This window comes from Gorilla gorilla, chromosome 7, assembly GCF_029281585.2.
Source record: "Gorilla gorilla gorilla isolate KB3781 chromosome 7, NHGRI_mGorGor1-v2.1_pri, whole genome shotgun sequence".
Classification (NCBI taxonomy): Eukaryota; Metazoa; Chordata; class Mammalia; order Primates; family Hominidae; genus Gorilla; species Gorilla gorilla.
In genome coordinates, this window is record NC_073231.2 from 150,889,481 (window position 1) to 150,904,553 (window position 15,073).

General features: G+C 47.1%; 2 protein-coding genes across 4 annotated transcripts in view; both read left to right on the plus strand.

Moving 5' to 3' along the window:
- Nucleotides 1-3,526: 3,526 nt before the first annotated feature.
- Nucleotides 3,527-7,451, plus strand: C7H8orf33 (chromosome 7 C8orf33 homolog). The gene is made up of 5 exons (XM_004047733.5): nt 3,527-3,911; nt 4,001-4,312; nt 4,477-4,561; nt 4,712-4,858; nt 5,436-7,451. The coding sequence occupies exons 1-5, from the start codon at nt 3,906-3,908 to the stop codon at nt 5,573-5,575; spliced, it is 690 nt and encodes a 229-aa protein (XP_004047781.1). The 5' UTR covers nt 3,527-3,905; the 3' UTR covers nt 5,576-7,451.
- A 1,311-nt stretch (nt 7,452-8,762) lies between these two features.
- LOC134759133 (decreased expression in renal and prostate cancer protein-like) overlaps nt 8,763-15,073 on the plus strand; it is a 75,796-nt gene continuing 69,485 nt past the window's right edge. For all 3 annotated transcript variants that reach the window (XR_010135069.1, XM_063709654.1, XM_063709655.1), the window contains exon 1: nt 8,763-12,932. The gene's annotated coding sequence lies outside the window, so the exon portion shown is untranslated. The remainder of the gene's footprint in view (nt 12,933-15,073) is intronic.

Here is a 15,073-nt window from a genome sequence, read left to right on the forward strand (position 1 = left end):
CCCTTGTTATACATCAGCAGATTCACATTGGAAGGAAATCTGATAACTACAGTAAATGTAGGAAAGTTTTTTGTAGATTCATAGCTCCTGCAGAACCTAAGACAGTTCCAGGTAAAGAGAAACCCTATGGGTACAGCGAATATGGGAAGACCATACAGAATTCATACCACTTTCTGGATCAAAAAGAATCAAAGAAGAGACAAAGCCTATGAACCTCATGCATGTGCAAAAACCTTATATTATGTGTCAAAACTTATGAAGTATCAGGGTATGTAGTCTTTAATAGTTTAGAGCCTGTTCAGTAGCAGAAAATCCACTCTATCGATAAACTTTATGAACATAAATACTGTGACAAAGTCTTTAGGCTAATTTTAAGTTTAAAAAATCAGGCTTTATCATAGAAAAAAATGAGAAAAAAATAAAAGTAAAATGTGATCCAAACTTGTAATTATGTTAATGGAGACACAGTATATATAAACATATTTAGATGTATGTTTTCTTTCTTTCTTTTTTCTTTTTTTTTTTTTTGAGACTAGGTCTTTCTCTGTCACCCAGGCTGGAGGGTGGTCGTAGAATCTTGGCTCACTGCAACATCCGCCCCTGCACCATCCCCCTTCCCACCGCTGCCCAAAGCCATCCTCCTGCCTCAGCCTCCCAAGTAGCTGGGACCACAACTGGCTAATTTTTTAAATTTTTTATAGAGACCATGTTGCCCAGGCTGGTCTCAAACTCCTGGGCTCAGGCAATCTGCCTGCCTTGGCCTCTCAAAGTGCTGGGATTACATGCGGAGCCACTGTGCCCAGCCTGGATATCTGTTTTCTTAAACTGTGTCCTTCAAGGTCAGGGTACTTCTCTTGTTCTTTCACTGTACCCATCCCATTGCCTTATTCATTCAGCCCCTTAATAAATATTTTGGTGTGATTTGCTAACTATGGAAAAATCTTTTCTGAAGACTCATGTTTCCTGCCACAAGAGGAACCATAGAAAATATAGCACTGGAAAGGCAACAGTTCAAATCCAAGGTTATTCATGATTACATCAACCTACAATTACTGTGCAGCTCCTATGTGCCTGGTAGTGTGCCTGACAATGGCAAATCAGAGATGCAGAAACACTTGGCCTCTTTTCCTCATATCTCTCAGTCTAGTTGGGATACAAAGGTATGTAGAGACAGATAACCAAATCAGTACAATAATAGAGGTAAGAATACAGGGTTGAGTGGGGTCCCAGAGGTGGGAGAGGTCTATAGAAATGGCTCATTTTCAAAATTCTGAGAGACAATAACTGTTAACCTCAAATTGTGTTTCTATCCAAACTATCTTCCAGGAATTAGAATAAAAATAGGCATTTTCAGATGAGCAAAACCCAAAACACCATAACAGATTTCATTAAAGGAGCTTTAAAAGGATGTACATTTAAAGAAATGATATCAGAACTGAGATATAAGGAATGATGCCAGGCATGGGAGGCTGAGGTGGGAAGATTGCTTGAGCCCAGGAGTTCAAGACCAGCCTGGGCATCCTGGTGAGACCCCATCTCTACAAAAAATTACAAAATTAGCCGGTATGATGGTGCATGCCTGTGGTCCCAGCTACTTGGGAGGCTGAGGCAGGAGGGAGGATCAGTTGAGCCCAGGACAGCCTAGGTGACAGAGTGAGACATGGACTCTAAGAAAAACAAAAGTTGTATATTTGAAAACACTGACTGTAAATAGAATTAAGTCTAATATGGTGGATTTAAAAACAAAGATAGAAATGAAGTCAAGACAAAAATAGCATATGAGTCAGGAAGGTAATGGATAAAATCAGAGCATTGAAAGTGAGGCAGGATAGGTAGTCAAGGAAGTAACCATGTCCTCGGGATGCAGCAACTGTTGTGACTGTGCAATCAGCACAATAAGCCTCTGCCTTCACATTGTGGTTAAGCTCTTTCAAGCAAAACTATCTTCAGTAGGGAATTTCCCCTGCAAAGAGCATGTACATTTTGATTTTACCTGTCCTCAGACTGACCTTTCGCTCATTATAATAGTAAAAAACAGAGCCCTGGTTGGAGATTTAAGATGCTAATAAGACATGTGACATGTACGAACAATCATATACAAGCATGTAGAACAAGCATTGTATGAAAACAAGCATGTAAGAACATACAGCTACCGCACATGTGCACTCAGAGGACCATCCAGAACATACTCACTAGTAGCACCTCTTCCCAATTCCTTATGAATAATCATGTAAGACCCCCCCATAAAGGGAGTCTCCCTCATGGGTCTTTGCTGCCTCAACCTTATGAGCAGCTGGCCCTGAATCCTCTCTCTCTCTCAGGGTGTACTGTCCATTGTGCACTTAACTTTCCAAATATTCTTTCTCCTTTGTAATAAATTACTGTATGCCGCATCTCCTTTACTGCGTGTCCCGTTTAAATTCTGCTTTTTTTTTTTTTTTTTTTTTTTTTTAGATGGAGTCTCGCTCTGTCACCCAGGCTGGAGTGCAGGGGTGCGATCTTGGCTCACTGCAAGCTCCACCTCCCGTGTTCATGCCATTCTCCTGCCTCAGCCTCCCGAGTAGCTGGGACTACAAGTGCCCGCCACTATGCCCGGCTAATTTTTTGGTATTTTTTAGTAGAGACGGGGTTTCCCTATGTTAGCCAGGGTGGTCTCAATCTCCTGACCTCGTGATCCGCCCGCATCGGCCTCCCAAAGTGTTGGGATTACAGGCGTGAGCCACCGCGCCCGGCCAATCCGCCGAATTTTGGGAGTAATCTGTCACACTGCAGTAAATAACTGTCAGTGATGACCAAACTTTTACCCTTCGAGACCTTGCAGACCAGGCAGCTAACACTTCCCAACCCACCGTCTCAGGAAACACCACTTTCCACTCCTGTGTCCCCGAAAGGAATCATCAGACATCTCGGACCCTTACCTTCTCAAGCAACACAACCCACCCTCCTGGCATAGCCCGTTGCCCTCCTGAAGCCTTACTCAGCCTCACCTCAACCCCTACGCAATTCCTCTCGGTTGTCATGCCTCCATCGGCGGGGGTCGAGTGTTGTGTGTGACCCCAGGTCTCTAGGAAGGTATAGTGGGAGGGAAGCATCCAGGGGAAGAGAGGTGGTGGGATGGGGCTCTCCCTCTCCCCCATACCGCCACCCTCCCTCACGTCCATATCCTGTCCAAGGCTCTTCCCGCGTCTGCTTCTGAAACCCCTCCACGTCCCTCCACCCCATGTGCCCCACTCGTTACACAAGAGCAGAGAGATCTGCAGAACATACGTCTACGATTATGCCACTCTTCAGATTTACATCTTGCAGCGACTTCCCACTGCGTTAGAACGGAAGTAAGCCCATGACGGGGGCCCTCCCAACTCTCAGACCTCACCCCAGCCTCCACGTCCCGAGATGCCGGCCTCTCAAACGACCGCGCCCTGACCCTCGCTCTTCCCCATTTCCCAGGGGTCTTTGCCGACCACCCTCTTGCGCCATAGCTGCTCATGTGCTGTTTACTTGCTTTTCCCTCCCCACCAAAAGGTGAGCCTTGAGAAGACACACCCTTGTGGAGAGCTTTGAACTTTTATCCGGAAAGGTGCCGGGCACGTAGTCAGTGCCCGCGATCACTCGCTCACAAGGGTTCTTCCGAGACCCCTCTTCAGCCTCTTCCCCGAAACCCCAGGCCCCGCCCCAGCCCCATCTCAGCTTCCTCCCAGCCCCGTCCCAGCTTCGCCCCAGCCCCGCCCCAGCTTCATCCCACCCCAGCCGCGCCCCGCCCCCGCCCCGCCCCGCCCCGCCCGCGCCCCGCCCCGCCCGCGCCCCGCCCGCGCCCCGCGGAACCTAGAGTCGCAGGCGCGTTCTTGAAGGACGGAATTCGGCGTCGGACTCTGCGCACCGCATAGTTCCGGTGGAGACTGCGGCGCATGGCGGTGAGCGGTGTGGAGAAGACTCGCGGGTGGCTGGGCCTTGCATTGTTGGCGGCTCTCGGTGACCCTCGTGCTACCCCCCCTTTCTCCAGGCCCTGGGACATCTTGCTGGGGAGGCAGCGGCGGCCCCAGGCCCGGGTACTCCCTGCGCGTCCCGCAGACCCCGGCTTCCCGGCCCGGTTTCCAGCGCCCGGAATCCTTCCACTGTCTGTCTCTGCCCAGGGCAACCTACGTGCAGTAACGCTGACTCCAGAGCGCACCCGTTAGGCGATGAAGGCGGCACAGCGTCGAAAAAACAAAAGAATAAGAAGAAAACCCGGAACAGGGCCTCTGTGGCAAATGGAGGCGAGAAGGCCTCAGAGAAACTCGCCCTAGAAGAAGTTCCCCTAAGCGCTGAGGCCCAGGCAAGGGCGGGCTTCAGTCGGGAAGGGTGGAATCCACGGGTGCGAATCCACGGGCACGTGTGATCTGGGGTCCGCGGAGTTAAGGCGGGGAGGGGGATGAGATGGGGCCGGCGGCTATGGTTTTACTGTGCCCTCTCACAGCCACTTCCCCAAATCCATCACAGGCACAACAGTTGGCCCAGGAATTGGCTTGGTGTGTGGAGCAACTGGAGCTGGGCCTCAAGAGGCAGAAACCCACCCCGAAACAGAGTAAGGGACCCTTCTATAGAGCTGGGGGATGTGAACAGTGGCACTGCCTGGCCTGCGGGTGGTGGCAGAGTATGGAGTTGTTGCCTTTGCGGCGGGGTGGTAGGAGGTCAGTAATAGAGGTGTTCACTAGTCCTTTATTTTTATTCGCAGAAGAGCAGACTATTGGAGCAATCCGAACCCTGCGCAGCAAAAGAACGCCCCTGCCCCGGAAGAGGCAGCTGATGCACTCCTTGTTTGGAGACTATAGGGCTCAGATGGAAGCCGAACGGTGTGAGGCCCTGCGGGCTCTCAGAGCTGGTGAGGAGCTAGCCACTGGTTGATTCAGGAAGGCCTAACTTAAGGAGGAAGTGTCTAGGGGGTGAAAGGAAGAAGGCCCAGAGCAACAAGCCTGGTGGGGGAAGGAGTTGGGCTCAGGGAAGCCTGAGGGAGCAGGGAAACAGAAAGCGTGGACCTTTCTTTCCTCTTCCTAGGACTGAACCTGGGAAGCAGCGGGGAGGTCCTGGGAGGAGTGGGAAAGAGCATGGTCCTATGTTGGTCCTGCTCCTGGGTTGGGGAAAGCTGCCTCATGTCTTTGTGTCTTGGCTTTCTCTACTAGCAATGAAGCCATATCCCATAGCAGTTTGAGTGCAATTCGTGGGGCCAGATCAGCTAGGTTCAAATCCTGGATCTACCACATAGTAGTACTAACACCTTTTGCAAACTACTGAACCTCTCTAAGTGGGGGATGATAGTAATATCAACCTTACAAATTTGAGGAATTAATCAGTTAATTTATGCAAAGTGGTTAGAATTGTATGGGCAAACATAACTGTACAGGTAATGTTAGCTGTTATTATTCAGTTCTGACATAACGCTGCTTCTCTCCCCCTGACAGCTGCTTATTCAGCCCAGGTGCAACCTGTAGATGGAGCCACCAGAAAGAAGAGCCAAAGGGTCTGCAGGCCTCGCCCTACATGGAGAGCCAAAGCCACTCTGGACATGCCTGATGAAGAGTTTAGGTTCAATTTCTTTTAGCATCTCCCCCAACCTGAAACAATCCCCCTCCCTTGGGGTGGTGTAGGGGTTTGTTTTGAGTGCAGAGCATTTCCAGGACTTCTGTTGTCAGAGAACCCTGGAGTTGGTCTGTCCCTGGCTGGTCCAAGGATATGTAGCTGTTGTGAAGGTGTGAGACCATCAGATAGGCAAAAGACCCCGTTCGTTTTCTGATGAAATGTTCTCTCTTTCAGAAGAGAGAGAGAGGTGCATTTAGAAAATATGCAATAAATTGAAGTGAGTGTTCAAAGTATTGTAGAAGGAATATTGTACTCAGTCTTTAGGATTAGATTAAGTGGCTGTTGGTAACAAAGATTAGTGGAGAAGCTGTATAATCGTACACTGGTTTTCACTTTTGAAAGGAATCCCTGTCAAATGGTTTAGTGCTTAATGCTGTTATGTCACATTGCCCTAATCTCTATTTTTTATAAAATTGGATAAGGAGTGAAAGTATGCTGACCACCTATGTTAGAGGAAATAGAGAAGATGCAGGGGTGTGGTATCCCTGGGTCCAGTCCCTCACCTGGTACCTTTGTGCATGTTGCCTTCATTCCTGAGCAGGTATCATCCTCAGGGAACCAGCATGGCACCTATCAGGCCAGGCTCTGTTCTTAGGAGCAAGGAGCTTCTTGCGCTAACAGTTCTGGCCTGAGACCTGGATTGAGCCTTGGCAGACTTCTTGTCTAAATGTTGGCCATTCAGTCTCGGGCCCTCTGTTCCATGGAATTGGGAATCTCCAGGTGACCTAATCCTCATTGGTGGCTTGATGTTTGCTGGTGTCTTCCAAACTCAGTTCCCAGACTAGATTGATACCTGGAGCCCAGCTGCCTACTCAGCATTTCCACTTGGGTGCTTCATAGGCATTTCAAACCTGATGTGTTTAAAACACTTGATTAGGCTCTGGTTTCCCTTTGGCTTCTGCTTTTCAGTGAATGGCATGACTGCCTATGTGGGTGGCAAGCCACCCAGGTGCCGAGGAAAGAGACCGAGGGCACGAGCTGTTGCAGTATAATAAAATATATAAAATAAGAAGAGTTATACTAGGTCTAGATCATAGACATGATTATATGTGAGTATCATTAATCATTAGTTTATAGCAATTACTCTTTATTCCAATATTATAATAATCCTCACTTTACAATCATAACCTAGGAAAAATCAGGCCATACAGAGATAGGAGCTGAGGGGACATAGTGAGAAGTGGCCGGAAGACAAGAGTGTGAGGCTTCTCTTATGCCCCGACAGGGCCACCAGAGTGCTTCTTGGTCTAGCAGTAACACCAGTGTCTGGGAAGATGCCTGTTGCAAAGTGGACCATGGTCTAGCAGTAGCATCAGTGTCAAGGAAAAACACCAGCTACTTAGCAGACTGGGAAAAGGAGCCTCCCTTTCCCCGGGGGAGTTTAGAGAAGACTACTCCTCCACCTCTTGTGGAGGGCCTGACATCAGTCAGGCCCGCCCGCGGTTATCCGGAGGCCTGTCTCCCTGTGATGCTGTGCTTCAGTGGTCACGCTCCTAGTCCGCTTTCATGTTCCATCCTGTATACCTGGCTCTGCCTTTTAGATAGCAGGAGCAAATCAGTGAAAGTACTAAAAGTCTGATATGCAGAAATAATGGCATAAGCTGTCTCTCTCTCTTCTCTCTCTCTCTCTGCCTCTGCTGCCAGGCAGGGAAGGGCCCCCTGTCCAGTGGACACATGACCCATGTGACCTTACCTATTATTGGAGATGGTTCACATTCCTTACCCTGCCCCTTTGTCTTATATCCAATAAATATCAGTGCAGCGTGGCATTTGGGGCCACTACTGGTCTCTGCGTCTTGGTGGTAGTGGTCCCCCAGGCCCAGCTGTCTTTTCTTTTATCTCTTTGTCTTGTGTCTTTATTTCTACAATCTTTTGTCTCTGCACATGGAGAGAAAACCCACCGTCCCTGTGGGGCTGGACCCTACATGCCTGTCTAGTTGATTTGGCAGCAAGCCTGTGTCATCCTCAATTGCTGTCTCTCCAGCACCGCATACTTTTTTTTTTTTTTTTTGAGGAGCTTTGCTCTTCTTACCCAGGCTGGAGTGTAATGTCGTGATCTTGGCTCACTGCAACCTCTGCCTCCTGGGATCAAGCGATTCTCCTGCCTCAGCCTCCCGAATAGCTGGGATTACAGGTGTGCACCACAATGCCTGGCCAATTTTGTATTTTTAGTAGAGATGGGGTTTCTCCATGTTGGTCAGGCTGGTCTTGACCTCCTGGACTCAGGTTATCCACCCACCCTGGCCTCCCAAAGTGCTGGGATTACATATATACTTTTAATACTTCAACTGGCATATCAGATCTGTCTTCAAAATAAATCTCAAGTATTTCACATTTTCTTTATCGTCACTGCTGCTCACTCTACTTTGTTCTTACCCTGCCTACTGTGTTAGCCAGACTGCCCCTTCATGTATGTTGGATCACTATCTTCTGATTCAGTGACTTCACTGTACCTAGGATATGATATGAAGGCTGATGTACAAGGCCCTGCCTAGGCCTGCGCATGTTTATGCTCCTGATGGCCGCTCTGATGTTGTCTCCCTCTGCTCCTGGGGTAACTGGACTTAATTCAAGGTCTTCAACCTTGCTCTTCCTTTTGCCTGGATTATTCTTCCTCCAGATCTTAGCATAACTGGCTTCCAGGAAAGTAAACATCAGCTTTGTGTGAGAAAGCTCTGCCCTATCATTCATCAGGCCGAGGTAACAGATTTAGGAAACAGATTTCCTCCATGGTCACTGCAGATTTAAAGTGTCATAATGACCCCACTGAGTGTCTGTTTTCCCACTGAGAATCCTTGTTTATTAAAATCATGGACAGCCACTTTGCTGTTAGAAATCATCAGTAGGAAGGAAATGTCTGATCTCAAAAAGATTCCTTGATTTACAACCCAGATGCAGAGCTTCAAGTAAGGGGTTTTAGAACTCTGCATCTCAGGGAAACAGAAGCCTGGTTCACTTCACAGTTCAGACCAGGTCTTTTCCCCACTACCCAGCCCTGTCTTGTTATGTGCCCATGAAAACACTGTTGCATTTACATTTCACCTAAACACGCTTTTACTAAATCTTTTAATACTCCTGTCTCTTGTGAGATGCCTCATGGGTCTGATGTTCGGTCTTCCATATTAGAATGAGCCAATAAATTAACTGTCCACTAGGAACTTGGGATGATTGGACTAGCACTGTCCTTATCTTTTGGATCTTATCACCTTGCTGCCCCTCCAGCATCCCCCATTGGTGGTTGGCTCTTTGCTCCTCAGATCTTTTTCTATGAGTTTGGAGTGCTTGAGTAAAGGAGATGCTAGGGCAGATCTTCCCCTTTTTCCTTTGCTAGGTTATCCATGGTTCTTCCTCCAGGGGTTCCCTATTGGGCCCTGTTAAAACCACCCATTCTTGGTCTGTCCAGCCTAAGTGTCCCAGTTTGACTTGAGGATCAGGTCGGGGTTGGGTTAGGGTGAGGGTGGTGGAGAGGATTAGAGAGTGATGGGTTTAGGGTGAGTCTTCGGGGATGGAGTAAGGGTTAGAGGGTGAAGGTGAGGTTTCAGAGTGAGAGGATTGGGTTAGAGTTAGTTTTGGGTCAGTGATGTGGTTAGGGTTAGAAATTAGGTGAAGTTAGGGTTTGGGGTCATAGATTCAGATTCGGCTTGCAGAGCTGTTTGTCACTAACATCATTGTTTGCCTTCTGCTATAATCCCTCCATCACCTCTAATTTCAAACCCTTCCTTAACCTCGCAGAACTCAACTAAGGGCTTCTCTGTACTTAGCATGGTTATCATCAGGTTCCATTTCCCTTGGAAGCTTGTTCATACTTACCCATATTATTTTGTAATGTGTGCAGAGATATCTGGCTCTCTAAAATGTTATTTACATCCTATGACCTCAAGTTAACAAGTGGATTTTTGGCAACCTTAGATTTTCTTCTTTAAGCATTCTTAGAGCAGAGCTGCTTCCTCAGAGGATTTTAAAGTATTCTTCTTGGTTGCTTTACAAGATAATTTTGCAGCTTGTATATTTTTCTTCAACATCTTAAAAGGTTTCATCTACTTTTAGGCAGGGCGCCATGGCTCACACCTGTAATCCCAGCACTTTGGGAGGCCTAGGCAGGTAGATCACTTCCAGAAGTTCGAGACCAGCCTGGCCAACATGGTGAAACCCCGTCTCTACTAAAAATACGATATTTAGCCAGGCGTAGTGGCGCACGCCTGCAATCCCAGCTACTCTGGAGGCTGAGACAGGAGAATGGCTTGAACCCGGTAGGCAGAGGTTGCAGTGAGCTGAGATCATGCCATTGCACTGCAGCCTGGGTGACAAGAGTGAAACTCCGTCTCAGAAAAGAAAAGAAAAAAGTTTCATTTACTTTCTTCATTATGTTTGATAAATTTACCAACTCTAGGTCCATCTGTTTTTCATGGGTTTGGCATCATTTACAGTCACCCTGTAGCAGGACGAGTTGCAGACAAAACTCGTCAGACACCGGATTAAAGAAGGAAGAGGGTTTTTATTCGGCCAGGAGCATCAGCAGACTCATGTCTTAAGAGCCGAGCTCCCCAAAAAAGAAATTCCTAGCCCTTTTAAGGGTTTACAACTCTAGGGGGTCCACGTGAAAGGGTCATAATAGATCAAGTAAGCGTGAGGAACGTGACTGGGGGCTACATGCATCAGCTAACAGAACAAAAAGTTTTACAGTGCTTTCTCATACAATGTCTGGAATTTACAGATAACACCAGTAGTTTTGGTCAGGGGTTAACATTATTATTATTTTAACCACCATGGCCAGGTGGTGGCGCCAACGTCGTCTAGCTATTTATCTTCTGTTTCTTTACAACTTTTTGCTTTCTCCCTTTTCTCCTGCCTTATAAACTAGGGAAAAGGGGAGATTGGGGAGAAGCTGGGAAGGACAACAGGAGAAGTGGTGGTCTCATTCTGTATTTCCCCCCTTTGAGAATTTTCACTTCTTAGTGGGAGTTCTCACTCTCATCTTCACTTTCTGAGTCTCTTTGTGAGATAGAGCGATAGTGATTTATATAATACACTTGTGCTGAAGTTTTTTGATGAACTAAAGTAGCAACAAAACTTTTTATCATTTGAAAAAGCAAGAGTAATACACAGGGGAGCAGTAAGCAAGTTCCTATTACTAGCAATACACCTACAATGAGGGTTTTAAATCCTCCCATAGCTGGAAACCATTTTCCAAATAAAGACTCAGGATCAAACTCGTGCCAAACCTGTACAGGCACATCTGCCAACTTTGTCATGTCCCTGACTATGTTTTCAACCACCTGTCCTTGATCATCTATTTGTAGGCAGCAATTGGTTAAGTTAAATTTTCTACAAACTCCTCCTTCAGCTGCCAGCAAGTAGTCCAAGGCCAGTCTATTCTGATAGATAACATTACTCATTTGGGTTTCCTGCCAAGCTAAAACAGTCAAAGCTCTGCCAGTTTAATTAGTAATTATTTCTAAGACGGCCTGCAACTATATGATCCGATTGAGCATGTAGATGGGGGTTCGGTATCCCTATGAGCTGTCTTGTGCCCGTGTGGCAGGCCCATAATACTGTATGATCCTTTCAGGGGGCCACTCATTGTCTTTCCTATAACTATGCCTCTCTTTTCTCGGGAGGCATAGACAGGGAAACTTAGGAGCTCACCCGTTTTTATGGGGACAGCTTAATAGTGCCAGTAACACAACTGCCTGCCCACTTATTAGGTAACTGAATGTAGGCTCTGTGCCCACATTTCCAGTATAGGCCAGCGGGAGCTGCCCAGTCCTGATGAGATTCTGGATGAGCCCAGGCAGTTTTTAATTTAGAAAATTTACTAAATGGGTTCTTTTCAGTGTGGTTTAGGCCCCATCAAGTAATTGTCTTTGTTGTGCTGTTGTACAACTTCTGTCCTATACAATTAAGCTTTCCTACAGGGATGATAAAGTCTTTTCCTTCTCTAGCTATACAGTATTGTCCAATAATTGAGGTTTTTAGGACCCAGAAGTTGCTAACTTGGGCCTTCTGAACTGGAATTATATTAGGAGCTGGATCAGTAGGCACCAACTCTCGGGCTTCCGAAGGCCATCGGTCTCCGATAGTGGTTCCCCCGCATACATAAGATGTAACATTAAGTGAATGAGTTACATTTTCTGCTAATTGGAGAAACAAATTTTTTGTCTTTTTCAGAAGTTCTGGTGCTGGCAGATTCAGCTCCTCATAAAAGGTTTTGAAACACTGGTTTGGAAGAGCGCTTGTGGACCTCCCCTCTAACTAAAATGGCAACTTGGGGGTTTAACCCTGTCCCATCGATCCCCAGGGTTACACGTTGAATTGTTTTTTACTACTAGTCCACTACAGTGATTTGTGTATATAATCCTCTATAATAATCCCTAGATCGTGAACTCCTCCTGGAAGGTAGCGACCGTGTAGCTGTTCATCTTCAGAAGGGGGAAGCCAACCCCTCCTGTGCTGCCAGTCACTATAACCCACTAGAACTAATAATTACCAATCCCCTAGATCCTCCTTGGAAAAAGGGAGAACGTGTAGATTCAGATTAGCCAGTCTCTCTTCCCTAATCTTCGTGTTTGTTTTTATAGCATTTACCATTATCTGTAATTATTTTATCACATTTGTTTATTGGCAATACATCTCCAACTGGATTATAAACTCCATTAAGAGCAAGGATCTTGACATTTTAAATATTCTTATTCCTATGTTTAAAGCTGGCAGATAGCACACACACACAGTCAATGCACACACACATATAAGTATATATGGAATGAATGCATCTCAGCTTTGCTGCTTATTAGATACGGTCCTTGAAAAAATCACTCGGGCAAGTTTGTGAAAGTGCCTGGCACAAGGTGTTTCGCAGAAGCAAAAAGCCGTCTTTTTCCAGTCACAGCTATCCAAGGTATAGTAAGTGAATCAAATGAGCCCCTTACCTCCCATCTACATATTCCCCGATATATTTGCTCCCTGTGTACTCCATGGCGCCTGTTTTTAGCTTCCAGCTGTTAGGATCCGGAGTCTCAGTGGATACGGCATCACTATGACAACCTGGAGGGGTGGGCGGAGCCGAGTCGAAGCCCCACCCCGCCGGAGGCGGAAGAGTTCTCGGTATTGCGCACGCTCCGTCGCTCCTGGTTGGGCAGGGCGATACGCCTGCGTGTTGCCAGATGCGCATGCGCAGGCGCCGTGTGGCGCTCGGCGGTCGAAAGGGGAGTTCGAGGAGACGGGGGCGACGCGGCTGAGGGCTTCTCGTCGAGGTCGGGGCTGCAGCCGTCATGCCGGGGATAGTGGAGCTGCCCACTCTAGAGGAGCTGAAAGTAGATGAGGTGAGGCTATCCGGAGGACAGGCAAGGGAGACATGGGGCTGCGGCTTCTCGGGCCTGGGCCTAGCCTCGCTTGGGCTCCGCGGATCCTGGGACCCGGGCCCCCCTCCCCAGTCCTCCAACGCATATACAGGTCGACCCCCGGAGGTCCCCTCCGCAGCTTTGGGAGTCGCCTCCCCTCTCTACCCCACCCTGTCGCATCCTGCAGTGGCTCTAGAATCCTCCCCCTTTCGCCCTCCACAGCGACCTGTTTCTCCTTCCGTGAATAATAGTGATACATTTTATTAAGCACCAACCAGTCATTTTCCTTAGCTTATGTCGCTTAATCCTCAAACTTGCATGCGAGGTGAGTATACAACCCTAGGGGCTCACAGTCGAGGGGGACGGTCACCTACCTTAAAGTGGTATCACCGGTGCAGAGTGCATAGAGTGGGGTGACGAAGCCGCGGGAAAATGAGACAATATTGGAGCGTGCATCTACTCACAGCTTTGGGAAGGTGTTTGGTAACAGGACCCATTTAAAGCATTCGTTTATTCAAGAGATATCATTTGAGTAATTAACGTGTGCACGTAACGCTGGAAGAGATGTACTTCGTGCTTTCATGGACTTTACAATCCAGACAGACACATAAAGAGGCAGTCACACTACAATGAAGTTAGTGCTGTGAGAAGTGAAGTAGAAACATACCCTACTAATTATAGCTAACATGATCAAGTCCTTTCTAGATACCAGGCAGGATGCTAATTACTTTCCATGCATTAATTCATTGAATCCTCCCAGCAACACTATAAGGTAGGATATATATATATATATATATGCCATATATATACACCATATATATATATACCATATATATACCATATATATACCGTATATATACCATATATACACACACACACACACACACACACACACACACACACACACACACAATTGGTCGTAACGTTATAAATAAGGAATTAGTCCCCGAGAGTAGAAATGATTTGCCCAAGGTCACGGAGCTCGTAAGTAATAGAGCTGGAAGTGAACCCAGGTCTGATTTTAAAACCAGTGCTTTTCCACTATATTATGGGTGAAAACTCACAAGAATGAGACGGCCTAGCAGAACTTGTGTGTTTAGGGAGCCAAGTACAGTTTGATGTGACCTTAGTGGTGGTGGTGGGAAGCAGCAGGTGCTGAGCCTGGAGAGGCAACTTGGGCTGAGATAGGACTTGGAAGCAGCTTCTACAAGGCCAGACCAAACAGTTTGGACTTGATCCAGTAAGGGAGGTGGTGGGAAGAGGTGGAAGGTTTTAAGGCAGAGGAGTGTCATGGCAGGGCTGGATAGTAGAACAGGCTACATTAAAGGAGAGGAAGGCCAAGACTAGAAATGATGTACCAGCAATGATATACCAGGCACTATGTTAAGTGTTTTGTTTGTTTGTTTTGTTGTTTTTGAGAGTCTCGCTCTGTCGCCCAGGCTGGAGTACAGTGGCGCGATATTGGCCCACTGCAACCTCCGCCTCCCGGGTTCAAGCGATTCTGCTGCCTCAGCCTGCCGAGTAGCTGCGACTACAGGCGCTCATCACCACACCCGGCTAATATTTTGTATTTTTAGTAGAGACGGGGTTTCACCGTGTTAGCCAGGATGGTTTCGATCTCCTGACCTCGTAATCTGCCTGCCTCGGCCTCCCAAAGTGCTGGGATTACAGGCGTGAGCCACCGCGCCTGGCCATATGTTAAGTCTTCTACCTGCAATGCTTCATTTAATCTTAGATGCCTGTGAGAGTGGCAACTGTTATTTTCCTCAGAGGAAGAAATTATTAGCTATGTTCAGGGACTTTATTATATTAAAGTGACATTTACTCTGAGGTGGCAGAGGGGAGCTGCCATGTGGCCCCCATTCTTTTGTTCCCCCCGGTGAACCACCCCCCTGCCCCCACCCCATGTAGCTGGGTTAATCTTGAGTTGCTGTATTTCTTGTTGCAATTTTTATTAGGTTCAACAAACATCTGAAGTTCTACTTCATACAACTGATGCATCTGAAATACATTTGCCTTTACTCTTCACACAATTGAATGAACATACGAATAATTACATAAATAACTAAAATACAAGACAAGGTGTGATTAAATACTATGAAAGGGGGAAGATGTGGTTTAGG